This window comes from Anolis sagrei, chromosome 4 (assembly GCF_037176765.1).
Source record: "Anolis sagrei isolate rAnoSag1 chromosome 4, rAnoSag1.mat, whole genome shotgun sequence".
NCBI classification, from domain to species: Eukaryota; Metazoa; Chordata; class Lepidosauria; order Squamata; family Dactyloidae; genus Anolis; species Anolis sagrei.
Window position 1 is genome coordinate 184,887,462 of NC_090024.1, and position 14,721 is coordinate 184,902,182.

General features: G+C 40.3%; 1 protein-coding gene across 2 annotated transcripts in view; it reads right to left on the reverse strand.

The window, feature by feature from the left end:
* The window catches only part of CPNE5 (copine 5), a 199,873-nt gene that overhangs the window by 39,404 nt on the left and 145,748 nt on the right, over positions 1-14,721 (reverse strand). Inside the window, exons 11-12 of one of the 2 annotated variants that reach the window (XM_067467959.1) lie at positions 8,525-8,566; positions 5,386-5,465 (exon numbers count right to left, since the gene is read on the reverse strand). In XM_067467959.1, the coding sequence (XP_067324060.1) occupies positions 5,386-5,465; positions 8,525-8,566 (122 nt within the window). The remainder of the gene's footprint in view (positions 1-5,385; positions 5,466-8,524; positions 8,567-14,721) is intronic. The other variant, XM_060773230.2, reaches the window with a different exon arrangement.

Genomic DNA, 14,721 nt, shown 5'->3' on the forward strand with positions numbered 1-14,721 from the left:
ATTTTCTAGTTTTTCTCAGTCCCTATCTACCATTAGTTACCAAACTGATGTAGACAGAAACTAATTATTTCTTATACAATATCAAGATGATTTTTTTAGCAAGTTACAGAAGTTTTGTCTAAATAATTCCATATTAGGTTTTACTTTTTCCAGGGACCTTTCACACTACTCAATAATCATGCTACATTCCACTTTAACTGCCATAGATCCATCTTGTGGAGTCCTGGGATTTGCAGTTTAGGAGTCCAGTGCCTCTCCAAACTACAAGTCCCAGATTTCATTAGAGGGTGCCAAAGCAGTTGAAGTGCAATTATAGTACTATAATTAATTATGTAGTTTGAAATGGCAACTGAACAGCAAAAAATATCTATCTAATCTGACTAGTGGCTTCTAGTTTCTACTTCCTATTCTGCCATTGCTTAGGATCAGAAAATGAAAATACAAGAGCTTTTTAAAGACAAGCCGCTGCCCAAGGGAATCTGGAAACGGCAACCCCCCCCCCAAAAAAAAACCCCAACTTTTAAACCTCTCCTTAAGTTTCAACTGTGACACTAATGTTTTGGCGATCTTGAAAGTGTCAGAAAACAAGCAGACAGGAAATCCATGATTTGATTCAATATACTAATTTCCAAAAAACATTGATTAAAAGCCCACTGCCAAAGGGTTTTGAGTAAATCCAACATTTAGGGCATAAATGGGAGGATTTTTGTATGGAGACCGTGCCAGTTCTCATAATGAATTTTAAACTCACATCTTGTGTTCACTATATTTTAAGCTTTGTTCTGTGTATTTTAATATATGTATTTGTAGGAATATGTTTTATGATATGTATTTTATATAATGTTTATGATTTTTATGTGTTTTAGCTATGTTGTGACCCACCTTGAGTCACAAGGAGAGGAGTGTAAGAAATAAAAATTATTATTATACTGACACAAAAACACAGTATGTCACAGCAAATGAGATATATATGCCGGATTTTGTATCACAAAATCACAAGTCCAACATGTCCCAAGTGCCTAGGACTGTGTAATATATTTTCGAATGATGCGTGCAGACCGAAGTAAGGTGGCCTTTTGCAGTTGACAGATCGTAAACATTGACAAAATCATGATGATGATGATGATGATGATTATTATTATTAAAAAATACCTGAAATCCTATCAGATCTTGGAATCTAAGTAAGTTAAATCCTGGTTAATACTGAAATGGGAGCTGTGTTGGTGCAATGGCTGTACTGCTGACCTAATGGTCAGCAGTTAGAATCCACAAGAGGGAGTGAGCTCCTGTCTGTCAGCCCCAACTCCCCATGTATGGACATGAGAGAAGCCTCCCACAGAATGGTAACACATCCAGACATCCCCTGGGCAACGTCCTTGCAGACTGCCAATCTTCTCACACCAGTCCAATTCACTTCTAACATGATAAAAAGAAAGTACTGAAATGGGAGTGTGCCAATGAATACCAGAAATTGTAGGCTACATTCCAGAGGAATATACTGCCTCTGAATATTCCCTGGTTAAGAAAACTCAAAGAGATCCATGAGGTTGCCATAAGCTGACAGACAACTTGAAAGCACATGAACACATAGCCAATTAAAGAACAGAGGAAATGTGAAGAAGTCGAGGGATCATACTAATACATGTGGTGGCATTGTAGAAAAGCCAAAACATACTGGAAAAACATACAGCAAAAATTACAGAAAATACTGAAAATAACCATACCACTGAAACCAGAGATTTTTTTGCTGGGACTCTCAGATGAGATAATGGAATTAAACAAAGATAAGGACAAACTTCTTTCCCTAGCAACGACAGCGGCTAGAATTTGCTTCGCCAAAAAATGGAGGAAGAAGGAGATACCGGATATAGAAGAATGGGAAACCAAACTGGTGGACATAAGAAATATGGACAGACTAAGCTTTTTAATACAGAAAAGTAAAGGTTTTACAGAAAAAGAAACGGACTGGACTCCAATAAATGATTATTTTGGATGGAATGGATAGATAGAAAAAGAGAGATACTTGCCAAAAATAATTATAGTGATAAACAGAAACTGAAGTTTGACATACAAGAAAGAAAAGGAAACTTCTTCAACAACACCAGGAAGTCGGACCGAACGAAGGGGACACCCCAAATCTTCACACCTGCGCTTTTAAATCTTTACACTTTCACACTCCATTCCTACCCCAATGTTTGTTTTCCCCTCCCTTGCAACCCCTCAACCTGCATCCCATATTCCCTTCCCCCCTCCCACCGACCCACCCTATCCGTCCTAAATCCTCCCTCTTTACTTCCTTACTCTTTTCTTTCTTTTTCCTCTATTTGTTCTATCTGTTTTTAATATGTAATAAGAAAATCTTAATAAAGATATATTTTAAAAAAAAGAACAGAGGAAGGGAATCAAACGAAATGTATTTTCGCAGTGAAAGTAAGCAATACGTTTCTTCTGTGAAGGATCTGAATGGGAAGTGATGCTGTTTAAGTTATTCAGAAATGGTCTAGAATCAGAGAGTAGTGTTGCTAAGATTGCAGAAGATGGTAAATTATTTAGGATCATAAAAGTGCAAGCAAGTGTGAAGAAATCCAAAACAATTTCTCCAAACCGAGTGACTCAGCAACAAAGACATTTCCATATAAATAAGTATAAAATAAGCACATTTTGAAGAAAATATTTTAGCCATATGTGCTCACACACATTGTTTTTCTGGACTGAGAGTGGTGAACCAGGAAAAAAAATGAGGTTATAATTGGTAGATAGGCAAATTATGCATCAACAGAAAACAGAAAGAATTCCTTGCCTGGGATTATCAAGAAATGTGTTAGAAACAGATTACATCTGTATATAATCCCAAACAGAGAAAGAGTTAAGTAGCAATTAGAGATATTGATAACAGAAAGGTATAGTGTGGCTATAGCATTGGCATGTTGACCGAGGTATTCTGGGACCTGCAGGGCTCCTTTAGATTGGATTTTTTTTTAAACCGTGACATTCCTGGACAATTTTCTGGAAAGTTCTCCTACCAGCTATAACACTTTATTCCCGCTCTCAAGTGGGATTCTTTTTAATACAGAACAATAGGGCATTTTCATTCCCCTCTCACTCTTTCAGCGTTACAGTGCACCAATGAAATTGCAGTCTTGCACTACAGTATTATAGCTCTGTAGATTGCATCATTCTTGACCACTGGCCATGCTCCTTGGAGCTAATAAGAGTTGTCATCCCAAACATCTGGAAGGATCTATGTTGGGGAAAACGGTTCTTTGATGGTTATGTTAACTGTATTGAATGCGCTTTTTCATCTATAACACACAAATTAATGCCGGCATTATATTGTTATATGTTACTTTTCAATCAAAGTAAGACAATTTCATCCAGGATGATGTGATTTTAGCAAAAGAAAAACCCAGCAAATCTTTCTCTAATTGCTTTTCATTGTTTATTCTGCTGAATGCACTAGACCAATTGTACCGAATGCTTGACAACTTGATAAATGGCCCAATACTCATTCCTGTAATAACATAAGGTATTATATAAGTTTCTTTAAGGGAAAAATACAGATGAAGCTTTGACAAGTACAGTTTGAATGGCACTATGCAATCTCAAAGACCCAACTTTCCTTGGAGCTAATGAAGAAAGTTGTGTGGAAACTTCTTACCAATATATGAACCATTTCCTTTAAGACACTGGTTCTCAACCTTTCTAATGACGTGACTCCTAAATAAAGTTCCTCATGTTGTGGTGACCCTCAACCATATTTTTGTTGCTACTTCATAACAGTAATTTTGCTACTGTTATGAATTGTAATGTAAATATCTGATATGCAGGATGAATGTGCCTTGTACTGTCGCCCTTATGTTGACACTTCTGTATCATACAGAAAGGCAGTTTTGTAATACACAGTTACACACACTGTAATGAAAGATACAAGAACACAGAATCACACATACAGCACAAAATGGAAACATTTTTGTGCAGAAAGAGTGTAGGATGGCATAGCTCTCCTTCCCCTTCGGTTCTAACCCTGCTGTCATATTTTATTTAGTTCGCTGGGCAAAAGAGTCCAAAAAGCAATTCTTCCACTTGTTAGCCATTTCATTGGGAAGAAATTCCACTGATTCCCTTAATAGGATGATCTCGTCATCCCCGTCCCCCCTTGGGTACTGAAATTTAGCCTACTGTGGCAAGGCAGTTTCATCCATCCATTTTCTGAAGCATGTAGGGCTTGTGTAAAGGAAGACTGGATTTGAATGTGCAAAACTGGTTACCTTTCTGGTTTCCATGGCAGAGTGCAATAGAAAGGGAGAAAGAAGCTCAATTTTACATAGCTAATTTTTCCCTGGATATTTCCTTTATGGAAGTTATTAACCAAATACCAATATTCATACTATTTAGGATACAGAATCAGCTGCTGGAAACCAATTGTCATGATTTTCACTACCTTGAAATCTAGTTATTCATCATGTCTTTATAAATCTTCATTATCCTTCCAACATGGTATCCCTTTTTCCTTAGAGATTGTCCCTGTGCTTTTTGTGACTGGCAGGATAGGCTATGGGCATCTCAGTTGACTTGATTACTCATAGGGTTACTTTTAGATTCTGCCAGATTCTCTTTTTGTTGTGTGCATTCAATTTGTTTCAAATTGTGGCAAACCTAAGGTGACCCAATCCCAAGGCTTTCTGGGGCTGAGAGTGTGTGACTTGCCCAAGGTTGGTCAGTGAGCTTCCATGGCTGGGCGGGGAACTGAATCCTGGTCTCTGAAGTTGTAGCCCCCATACCAGTTGTGAATTACATAAGACCTAGGATCAAGGAATGGTTCACAAACTTTGATTAAGTGCATTGGTCCCTAAGGGCTTGGCAGAACAGCTTAGTCTAATAATAACAAGGTTGAAAGTCATTAGCATTCCATATTAAAAGAATATCTTGGCACTGATGTATAGGTAACATAGGCAATTTGTACTATACTTATCAGAAGTCACCAGCATTTTTGAAGCCTATTCTTCACTTTCCTTTTTTGGTGCTGTACCACATTTCCCTCTGATTTTTTTTAAAGAAGCAAACATAGTTATAATTAACTCCCTCCACATCCCTGCCTGTTAGCCTAATAAGCAAGAAACCCCACAAATGGTTTGGGTGTGAGGATGGAAAACAATTGCTTTAAAAAGAGAGGACACAAGTTAAGACTGTGAAAGCCTTATTGAGATAAACAGCCATTGGCTAAATTCCCATTCACTTCAACAGGAATTTAAGAACAGCCCAGTGGATTGTGACCTCAAATGCTTCTAGGCATCTGGAAATCCTTATTCGCAAATGTTCCCTCAGCCACCTGCCAATATCAATTAGACTGCTATGTTGATGTTGAGAGGCACCTCAAAAAGTCACTCACCTCGTAGACGTTAAATTGACTTTGCCCTCGTGCCAGTTCCCGATAGCTGGTTGTAAACTCTCCAATGAAATCATGGCTGTTAGAGGGAAAGAAGTCATGTGAGAAATACTGCAGAATGTTGTACCTCAAAATAATGTTGTAACGATGAACAAGTTTTCTGAAGCTGTCACGAAAGAAGTTGACACTGTTTCTACAACCAGCGTTCAACAGTTCTCTCGTCCTGGGTACCCATTGTGCACAGATCTTCCAAAAGCCAAGCAAAGCAATAAGGTGACCCACACGTTCTTGTGAATTGCTGATTATGCTTGAAATTTCTCTCTGAGTGATACGACAATCGTCCTGAATCAATCTGTCAACCTTTTGCTTGTGAAACCCAGTGGTTGCTGTCAAAGGACGTCCAACTCTTTGTTTGTCACACAAATCAGATGTTCCCACCTCAACATCGTTAAACTTACTCGCCCAAAAATGCACAGTACTCACATCAACTCAATCACCACAGCTTGCATTCTCTGATGAATCTCCTTTGGGGTGACACCTTCTGCTGTCAAGAATTCAATGACTGCACATTGCTTAAGTCGCATTGACCGACCATCTGTGCAGGGTTCCACACTTCGCACTTTAACAACACAACCATTCAATGCTAAGGCTTCCCACCAAATTGAACTGTAGAGGAGAGTCTACTGATCAAGCCAGTACCTGCCGCATACCAGTACTGCCATCTGTTGATTTTCATTCAACCCTTGTATACTATTATTGTTGAGGGTGTTTGCATTTATGTGCTACCTTTCTTCCAACAGTGAAAACCAAGGTGGCTTGTAACTTGATTACAAATGGATGATGCTAGAATACTTTGGTTACTATTTGCTTGGCAATGCATGCTGATTACACAACTGTCTATGGTTTTTTGGGAATCTTGTGGAAGGAAGCATCAGATATCATCTTGCTGAACAGCAGTCAAGGGATTCTGGTCCTTCTCCCCAGCTGCTGATTTTTTGGGGGGAGAATACTGGGACATTTAGGCTGCCTTTGCATACCTGCATATTTATTTATTTATTTATTTATTTATTTCGAGGTTTTATATACCGACCCTCTCACCTTCAAAGAGGGATTCGGACCGGTTCACAACATGTGTTAACATACAAAAAATATATAATAACAACACAATGCCACTTCATTACACGATTAAAATATCAGCACCATACACATTAAAACATGATCATCCCAGTTAAAAGAGCCAAATTGTCCGACACCATCACAATCCCATTCATCATCTTCCTTTCATGTGGGCAAAGAATTAAATCAGTTGTCAAATGCCGTGTTCCACAACCAGGTCTTTGTTAGTTTCCTGAACGTCATGAGGGAGGGGGCAGTTCTGATCTCTAATGGCAGGGAGTTCCAAAGTCGAGGGGCCACCATCGAGAAGGCCCTGTCCCTCGTCCCCACCAGCCGTGCTTGTGCAGGCGGAGGGACCGAGAGCAGGGCTCCTCTAGACGATCTTAAAGACTTTCGGTATATATTTCAGATTTCAATATTAATGTCAAAAATACGTAGTATGATTTTACATAGGATTTGTGCTACATTAGAACAGTCAAGACAAATATCACTTAAGTAAAATAAACATTAAATATTAAATAACCAGAAAAATAAAATAAGGTGTAAACACTAAACTAATCTGGGAATCTGCTATTGCAACACATCCAATGAAGTGGTTTAAAACCAGTATAAAAAAAAGATTATGATGGTTCGTAGGGGAGAATACGTTCGGAGAGGTAAACAGGGCCGGAGTCGTTTAGGGCTTTATAGGTTAACACCAGCACTTTGAATTGTGCTCAGAAGCTAATCGGCAGCCATTGGAGTTTGAGTAACAGCGGAGTGGTGTGCTCCCTGTACCCCGCACCCGTTAGTAATCTGGCTGCCGCGCGTTGTACTTGCTGCAGCTTCCGGGCAGTCTTCAGAGGCAACCCCACATAGAGAGCGTTGCAGTAATCTAAGCGGGATGTAACCAAAGCGTGTACTACCGTGGCCAAGTCAGCCCTCCCAAGGTACGGACGCAGCTGGCGCACAAGTTTTAATTGTGCGAATGCTCCCCTGACCACCGCTGAAACCTGGGGTTCCAGGCTCAGCGATGAATCCAGGAGAACTCCCAGACTGCGTACCTGTACTTTTAGGGGGAGTGTGACCCCGTCCAGCACAGGCTGTAACCCCGTACCCTGTTCGGTCTTACGACTGACCAGGAGTACCTCTGTCTTGTCTGGATTTAGTTTCAATCTGTTCTCCCTCATCCAGTCCGTGACAGCGGCCAAGTACCGGTTCATGACCTGAACAGCCTCCTTAGTGGCAGATGGAAAAGAGTGATAGAGTTGGACATCATCTGCGTACAGATGACATCGCACCCCAAAACTCCGGATGATCTCTCCCAATGGCTTCATGTATATGTTAAACAACATGAGCATCCATAGGCATATCACAAAACCAATGCTTTATTTTAAAAAAGCAGTGTGCTTTATAAAAAAATATTCTGTGCAATTTTCATATTTTGTGAAAATTTTACATTTTGTGCAACAAAAATTGTTACGTGAGATTCTGAAATCCTAAAATGCAAAGTGCTACAAATCTGCCTTTTTTATGAGGTGTCTTAGAGACACCCTTTCTCGCAACAACATGAAAGTTCATAAAACGTCTATATCTCTATATAGCACCCCTGCAACTACTAAAGCACTTCTCCCACAGTCAGTTAACAGTTAAAAGCCTGCTTGGATAACAAGATTGGGGGGTGTTGCAAGCAGAGAGACATTTGAGAAGTAGCTCTGATCCCAGCAAACTAACAGTATCACAGTGTCTCTTGCGTTTCATTATTTGTGTACCTGTGCTGTGGTATGACTGGGAAGGAAAGCAGAGTGAGAATTCACCTGTCATCACAATATAGACAACTGCTTATTTATTAGGTGCATTGACTAATGGTGCTGAAATGTCAGATTTTCCATAGGGTTTTGTTCTTGTTGCTCCTCTATTTTCTTGAGTTATTAAATGCTGTTCAGGCGCTCCTCAACCCAACATATTTTTGTCACATCCCTCTCCATCCTAGGTTTCTTTCAGTCCAAATCTATCCAGCCAGAGAGTCTGAATGCCACTTACCTGCCATCTCGGTCCCAGTCATACACCTCCACCTTTATGGTTCTGGAAAATATGAGATTAATGGTTATTCTCAAAACAAGTTACCATACCCATTGTTACCTCTTTCATTCCAATCTCTCGCTCTGCAGAGACCATTGGCAAGACATATGTCAAGCTGTGCATTAGAGATAAAATTCACAATTCACAGAAAACCTGAGCAAATGAACACCAATGGGATGTGAATAACATTAAAACTTCACTGGTTTCTCTGTGTAATGGGAGCAGTAAATTTCCTGTTTGGACCTGAAATGGCATTCCCAGCCAGTTGGGGAGATTAAACTTCTATGTGTTAGCATAGTTAAATGAGCATTCAGGTATGTAGGTCTTTTCAAAATGTCAGGAAAATAATGTTGCCAGTGACATAATTTCATACTTCCCAGAATGTATCCTGACTAAATCAGAAACCAGAGAGTGATATTTTGAATAGATGCTGAAAACACAGCTTGCAGAAATAGCAAAAACTTACTTTTCTGTCTATAATTCTCATTCAGTTGGTCCACAATGCATGAGTTAGAATGCTCATGAGAACATAGTGAATAAAGCATAATTCTGGTTATTTCTGGACAAGTTACCAATATAGTTGACCCTCTGTATCCACAGATTCTGCATTCACAGATTCTACCATCCATGGCTTTAATTTTTTTTCAATGCTTGATTTTGCCATTTTAAATAAGAGACACTCTTTTACTATTCCATTGTATATACTGTACTTCATCGCAAAATAGTCACCACCACATAAAAGTCTCACTCCCCTTTTGGGGGGGGGGATGCCAAAATTGTATTTTAGTTTTCCTCGCATAATAGTCACATCCACAGTTGACAGGCATTACTAGGGGACAAGCCTTGAAGGAAGTGGCAGGCAGGCAGATATATGGATGAGCTTTCACCTACCCACATGTCTGAGCCTTCATCCACCTGTGTGCCTACAGGCCAGAGGTGTGGTCAATTCTTCACCTGCCCGCATATAAAATGTGTCAGTGACACAAAATGGGGAAGGTAGTCCTGGGGAACAGAACCAGATTTCACAATATCCTTGATTGATTGAATTACTGAGTCAAAATTTAAAAATTGATTTCAACTGGGATAAATTTAAAGCACCGCATCTCAGTAGGAAAAATGTAATTCTCAAATATGAGATTAGTGGTATTGAAAGTAGTACACGAAGAAAGGATCTAGATGCCATATTAGAGCACAAACTAAGCACAACTCAACAAAAGAGCAAATGTAATTTGGGGTTCTATCAATAGGAATATATTGGCCAGAAAGAGCAAAGAGGCAGTGCCACTCTATTCAGACCTCACCTGGAGTAATGCATTTAGTTTCTGGGCACCACAGTTCTGGAAGGACACCAACCAGATGGAACATGTCCAAAAATAGCAACCATGATGATCAAAAACCTGGAAATCAGATCTTATGAAGAATATTTGAAGGGGCTGGATATGTTTAAGAACCCCATTACATGGGGTAATTAAAGCATCCTAGGACGCTTCTGCCCCAGTTTGCCCATGGAGCCCTACACTGCCCATCAAATGACATATGGTGACTTCTGATGGGGCTCCATGGACAAAGTGGTGCAACAGCATGGTGGGACGCTGCTGGCACCAACAGAGGGGCTGCCTCGTATTCCATAAGGAACAACGGGGCTTTCGCGCAGCAGGGACGCTACCCTATGTGGGATGGGGAAGCGTCAACTGGCAGCTGTGGTACCAGGATTGCCCCACTGTCACCTCACTGCTGCCATGATTCACTGCAGAGGCTGACCAATCATGGTGCTGGACCTTATTCATGTGATGAGATCCTAACTTAGACAGGACTCAGATGACTTGGTAGCTATTGTTAAATATATGGATGTCACACAGAAACTTGTTTTCAACAGATTTAAATTACAAGAAAAAAAATTCACTTAAATTATAGGATGACTTTTTATGCTTAGAGCTGTTTGAGAGCTTTGGAGGTTGGTAGACCCTCCAATGTTGGGAATCTATAAACAGAAGTTAGATGGGCATCTTTCAGGGGTTGTGTACTTATGTGTAGCAGAGCATTGAATGAAATGGCCCTTGTGGTCCCATCCAACTCTATGGAAGATATAGAGAAATCAGTTGCTTGGAGCTGGCAGATTTTGTCTACTTTCCTATCATAGTTCACCATAAAGTTTTTGACCATAAATGTTTCACTCATAACTCCAACAACAATTGTACATTTGTTTTGCTTCTGTCCCTAAACTGTAAATAAATACAAAGGCTGCCAGATGAGCTCTCTCTGTCTTTTCGTAATTATTACCAGCAGGGCCTGAACAATTTAAGCATTGATTAATAGGTAGCAGACCGTGACAACATTTGTAAACCTTTTGTTAGTATCAGTGGAGTGAAGCTACTCAAAAAAATATCTCTTGCTCTCTGTGATGCCAAGAAAGGCATGCAGCTGCTGGGCATAATCATTCCAAATTCACCCATCCGCCCCCAACAAGTTTCCAGCCACTAGGTTAGTGTCAAAAAATGCTTCCAGCTAACTGGCCTTTTAAATTCCTATTAGAAGAGTGACAATGATAAACTGCCCTGGTTTTTGGTATGTTGACAGGTGACAAGTTGAATTCTAGGGGCACTGAAGTGAGGGGAGATCTCGAATTGCACTTTCAGCCTTGGCTGGACCTCATTTGCAGAGATGCCACCACATCCCCAGTGACCTTTGGAATTGTTTTCTAAATATTTTCAGACTGGTTGGCCTCTTCAAGCCAACCAGTCTTCAAGCAAACTGCTGAACTGGCTGGCGAATGACAGAAGAGGAACATATTGTAAAAGATGGAGTAGAGTTGAGTAAAGGTAACTCTGAATAAACTGTATGGTGAGAAATTCCTGAAGGGATAATAAGGATAAGGATAGTCAGGCCACCACAATTAAAAGTACTTTTTTAAGATGTAGGGATGTGAAGTCTTAACAATGAATAGGAAGTATTCAATAGATTTAATAAAAGCAGCAGCTGATAGATATGTGCTTTTTTGGTGAGTTAGGAACTGAGCTCACACAAAAGCTATCTGAAAACCAATGGGCTGTTACACCCATAACAAAAAATACAAACAAACATAAATTATGTGCCCAGCTGGCAGAGGAAGGTCTGTTGATGTATGGTCTGTGAATGGCTCAGCTCTGTGTGGATGTTGGCACAGAAGGACCACCTTCTCTTATAATACTAAGAAATGGGGTTCAAAACCATATGCGGCCTTGGTCCCTGGTGTTTCTCTGTTGATTAATATTTTTAACATAATGTGCTCAAAATGCTAGTGACATCTGGATTTCTTCCCCTTTTGCAACTCCCCTAAGGAGTTTGAGGTAAGGTGACTTTCAAAAGAGAAATTCCACATTGATCTGGTCGGTGAACAACAACTCAGAAACTGCTCTAAATGACTTCTAGTCATAATGGCTAAGGACTATCTCCAGGATCAAAAGCAGCATGCTTCTGCCCTACTTATTTTAGGGGAAGGAAGGGCAGGTGGGGGCTGTTGCACTCATGTTCTGCTTCTATGTATCTAGTTTGCCATAGGGGTGGATGTGGTTCCAGTGAATTTTTATATTGTGTGTGTGTGAGAGAGGGGGGGGGGAGGGGGGGAGAGAAGACTGCTTAGACAGTGTGCTGCTGTATGTGTGTGTGTTGACTTGTGGGAAACTCATTAATTTCATAGGGCTTTTGTAGGCAAGTAACACTCAAGGTGGCTTTGCCAGTTGCTTCCTCTGAAATATAGCCAATCACAACTGTTATTCATTGTCAGTCTTTCATCCAAGTGCTAGCCAGGGTTGACCCTGCTTAGCTTCCAAGGTCAGACAGGATTTGGTGCCTGCATGCAAACAGCACGAATGTGTGTATTAGGGCTGGGCAGTTTCGTTTCGTAATTTTGCAATTCGCTAAAAATTTGTTATTTGTTTTATAACGAAGCGATTTTGAACCATTCAGGAGCATCTAAAAAATGAAACGAATTTTTCAATTCATTTCGTAATTGCTTCGTATTCGTTTCGTATTCGTTTTGAAATCGTTTCGAAATCGTTTCGTTATTATTTCCGCATGTCTGGGGCAAGTTTTATAGCTGTTGTTTGTTTAATCAGTAAAAAAAAAATATAAATATCACACCAACAGTCAACAACAGAGAGAGAGGGAAACTTCAAATGTTCCCCCTGTCCCATATGGAGGTTTTTTAGCGTATTGAGCGGTCGCGTCCGCCATTAACGAATCGATTCGTATTCGTTTTGAAATCATTTCGTAATTGTTTCGTAATTTACGAAATTTCGTAAATATTGAACTTTTTTAAAGAAAAATTTCTGAATTCTTTTAAATATCGAAACGCAAAAAACCCCAAAAAATGAATCGAGTTTAGAAACAAATTTTTCCATGGTTGCCCAGCCCTAATGTGTATGCATGCTTTCCCTTTGTGGTTCTATGCTATCAAGCACCACTTCTCCTCCTCCTCCTCCTCCTCCTCCTCCTCCTCCACCACCACCTCCACCTCCACCTCCACCTCCACCTCCACCTCCACCTCCACCTCCACCTCCACCTCCACCTCCACCTCCACCTCCACCTCCACCTCCACCTCCACCTCCTCCTCCTCCTCCTCCTCCTCCTCCTCCTCCTCCTATTAAACAGTCTACTAGGTGTTACTGACTGAAGTTCTGGACCATCAGTGATTCAGATTCTATCTCAGAATCGGGTTTCTTTTGTCAGATAATACAGCACATTCCACATTTTGCAGCTGTGCTGTTCTGATCCTCCATAACAATTTCATTCAAACATTTGGTTCAACAGTACCTGCCCTCAGTTCTTTTGCTCTCAGTCCCAAGCCTATTTATGGTGCATGGGCTTCCATTTCCTCCACTTATCTCCCTCTCTTATCACATGTACTAGCTCAATTGAGCCAAAAGGTCTAGTTGGCTGGGTACATGCTACTTATTTTTGTTCCATGACTTCAATTCTCTGTATTTTGATATTTTTATTAACAAAATATAATAAAAGAGCAAAACAGGAAAAGAGAAAGCAACATGTTCTATAATTAAAACTACAATACATCTTCTGATAAAAATGAAGAATAAGAAAAGAAAGAAAAAGAAGTACTTCTGATCTGCATATCAACAGTTATATTCAAAAGCCTTATCTCAACTCTTCAATTATTCTCATTAACCTAGAGATGGAACTGTCACTCTGAAGTAAGTACACACTAGGTCCAAACATCACTGGAGAACTAGTAAAAAAAAACAAACCCCAACACACACAAGCCACAAATTTGAGAGGTCAGGGAGACCCCTAAGCTTGAAAGGCCAGAGATCTCTGTGTCAGAGACCCATGAACCTAACTCAGAGGTAGACAGTGACATATGGAGTGGAAGGCAGACCTTCTTGGAACAATCTGCTCATATGGTGCTCTATAAGGTCTTAGCAACATCTATCTGCTTTCCACTCTATGGCCTCTGCTACTGGACTGAACAGCCATTACTCATTGAATCCAAGGACTCTGATGCACAGGACTCTGGACCTGGAAGTCTTTCTGTGTTGAGTACTCTGCATTAAAGTGAGTAATGAATGTTCAGTCCAATAACAGAAACCCCAATACCAAGCCTGACAAGTGGCTACTGATGCAGCCTATGAGGAACTTCAGCAGAGTTGTGCCCCCCCCTCTCCCAGTCTCAGTCAGACTTAAGAAACACTGAGGAGACAACCCTATGGTTTGTGGAATGTCATCAGGACAAGGAACAGCAGTAGGTAACAGATCTTAAATAAGAAATGCTGAGGAATCAAGCACATGGCATGTCATAAAGTCAAGCAGTTACAAATCCCAACAGCAGCTGCTGGGAGTTTTTGTTGTTTGCAACTATTTGTTCTCTCTGGCTCTTCTACAGTTCCTGTTAGTGAATTTATTTGGTTTCTTGATCTCTGGATGGGTTGATGGCAAGTGTCTCTATTTTTGTTGTGGCCTTGGTTAGTGTGACTTCTGGCTATTCAGAACACAGCCCCACAAAAGAAATATTGGTGTGTTGGTTTTTAGGCTTGTTCCTGGGATTATTTGGGGTGCTGGTTCAGAAAATTGCATTGGATAGAGTGCATCAGCTCTCTAGTTTGCTAGATATGTTTATCACGATTTTCTATGAGTGAGCAGGTGGTAACTGGTATATATGCCATGCA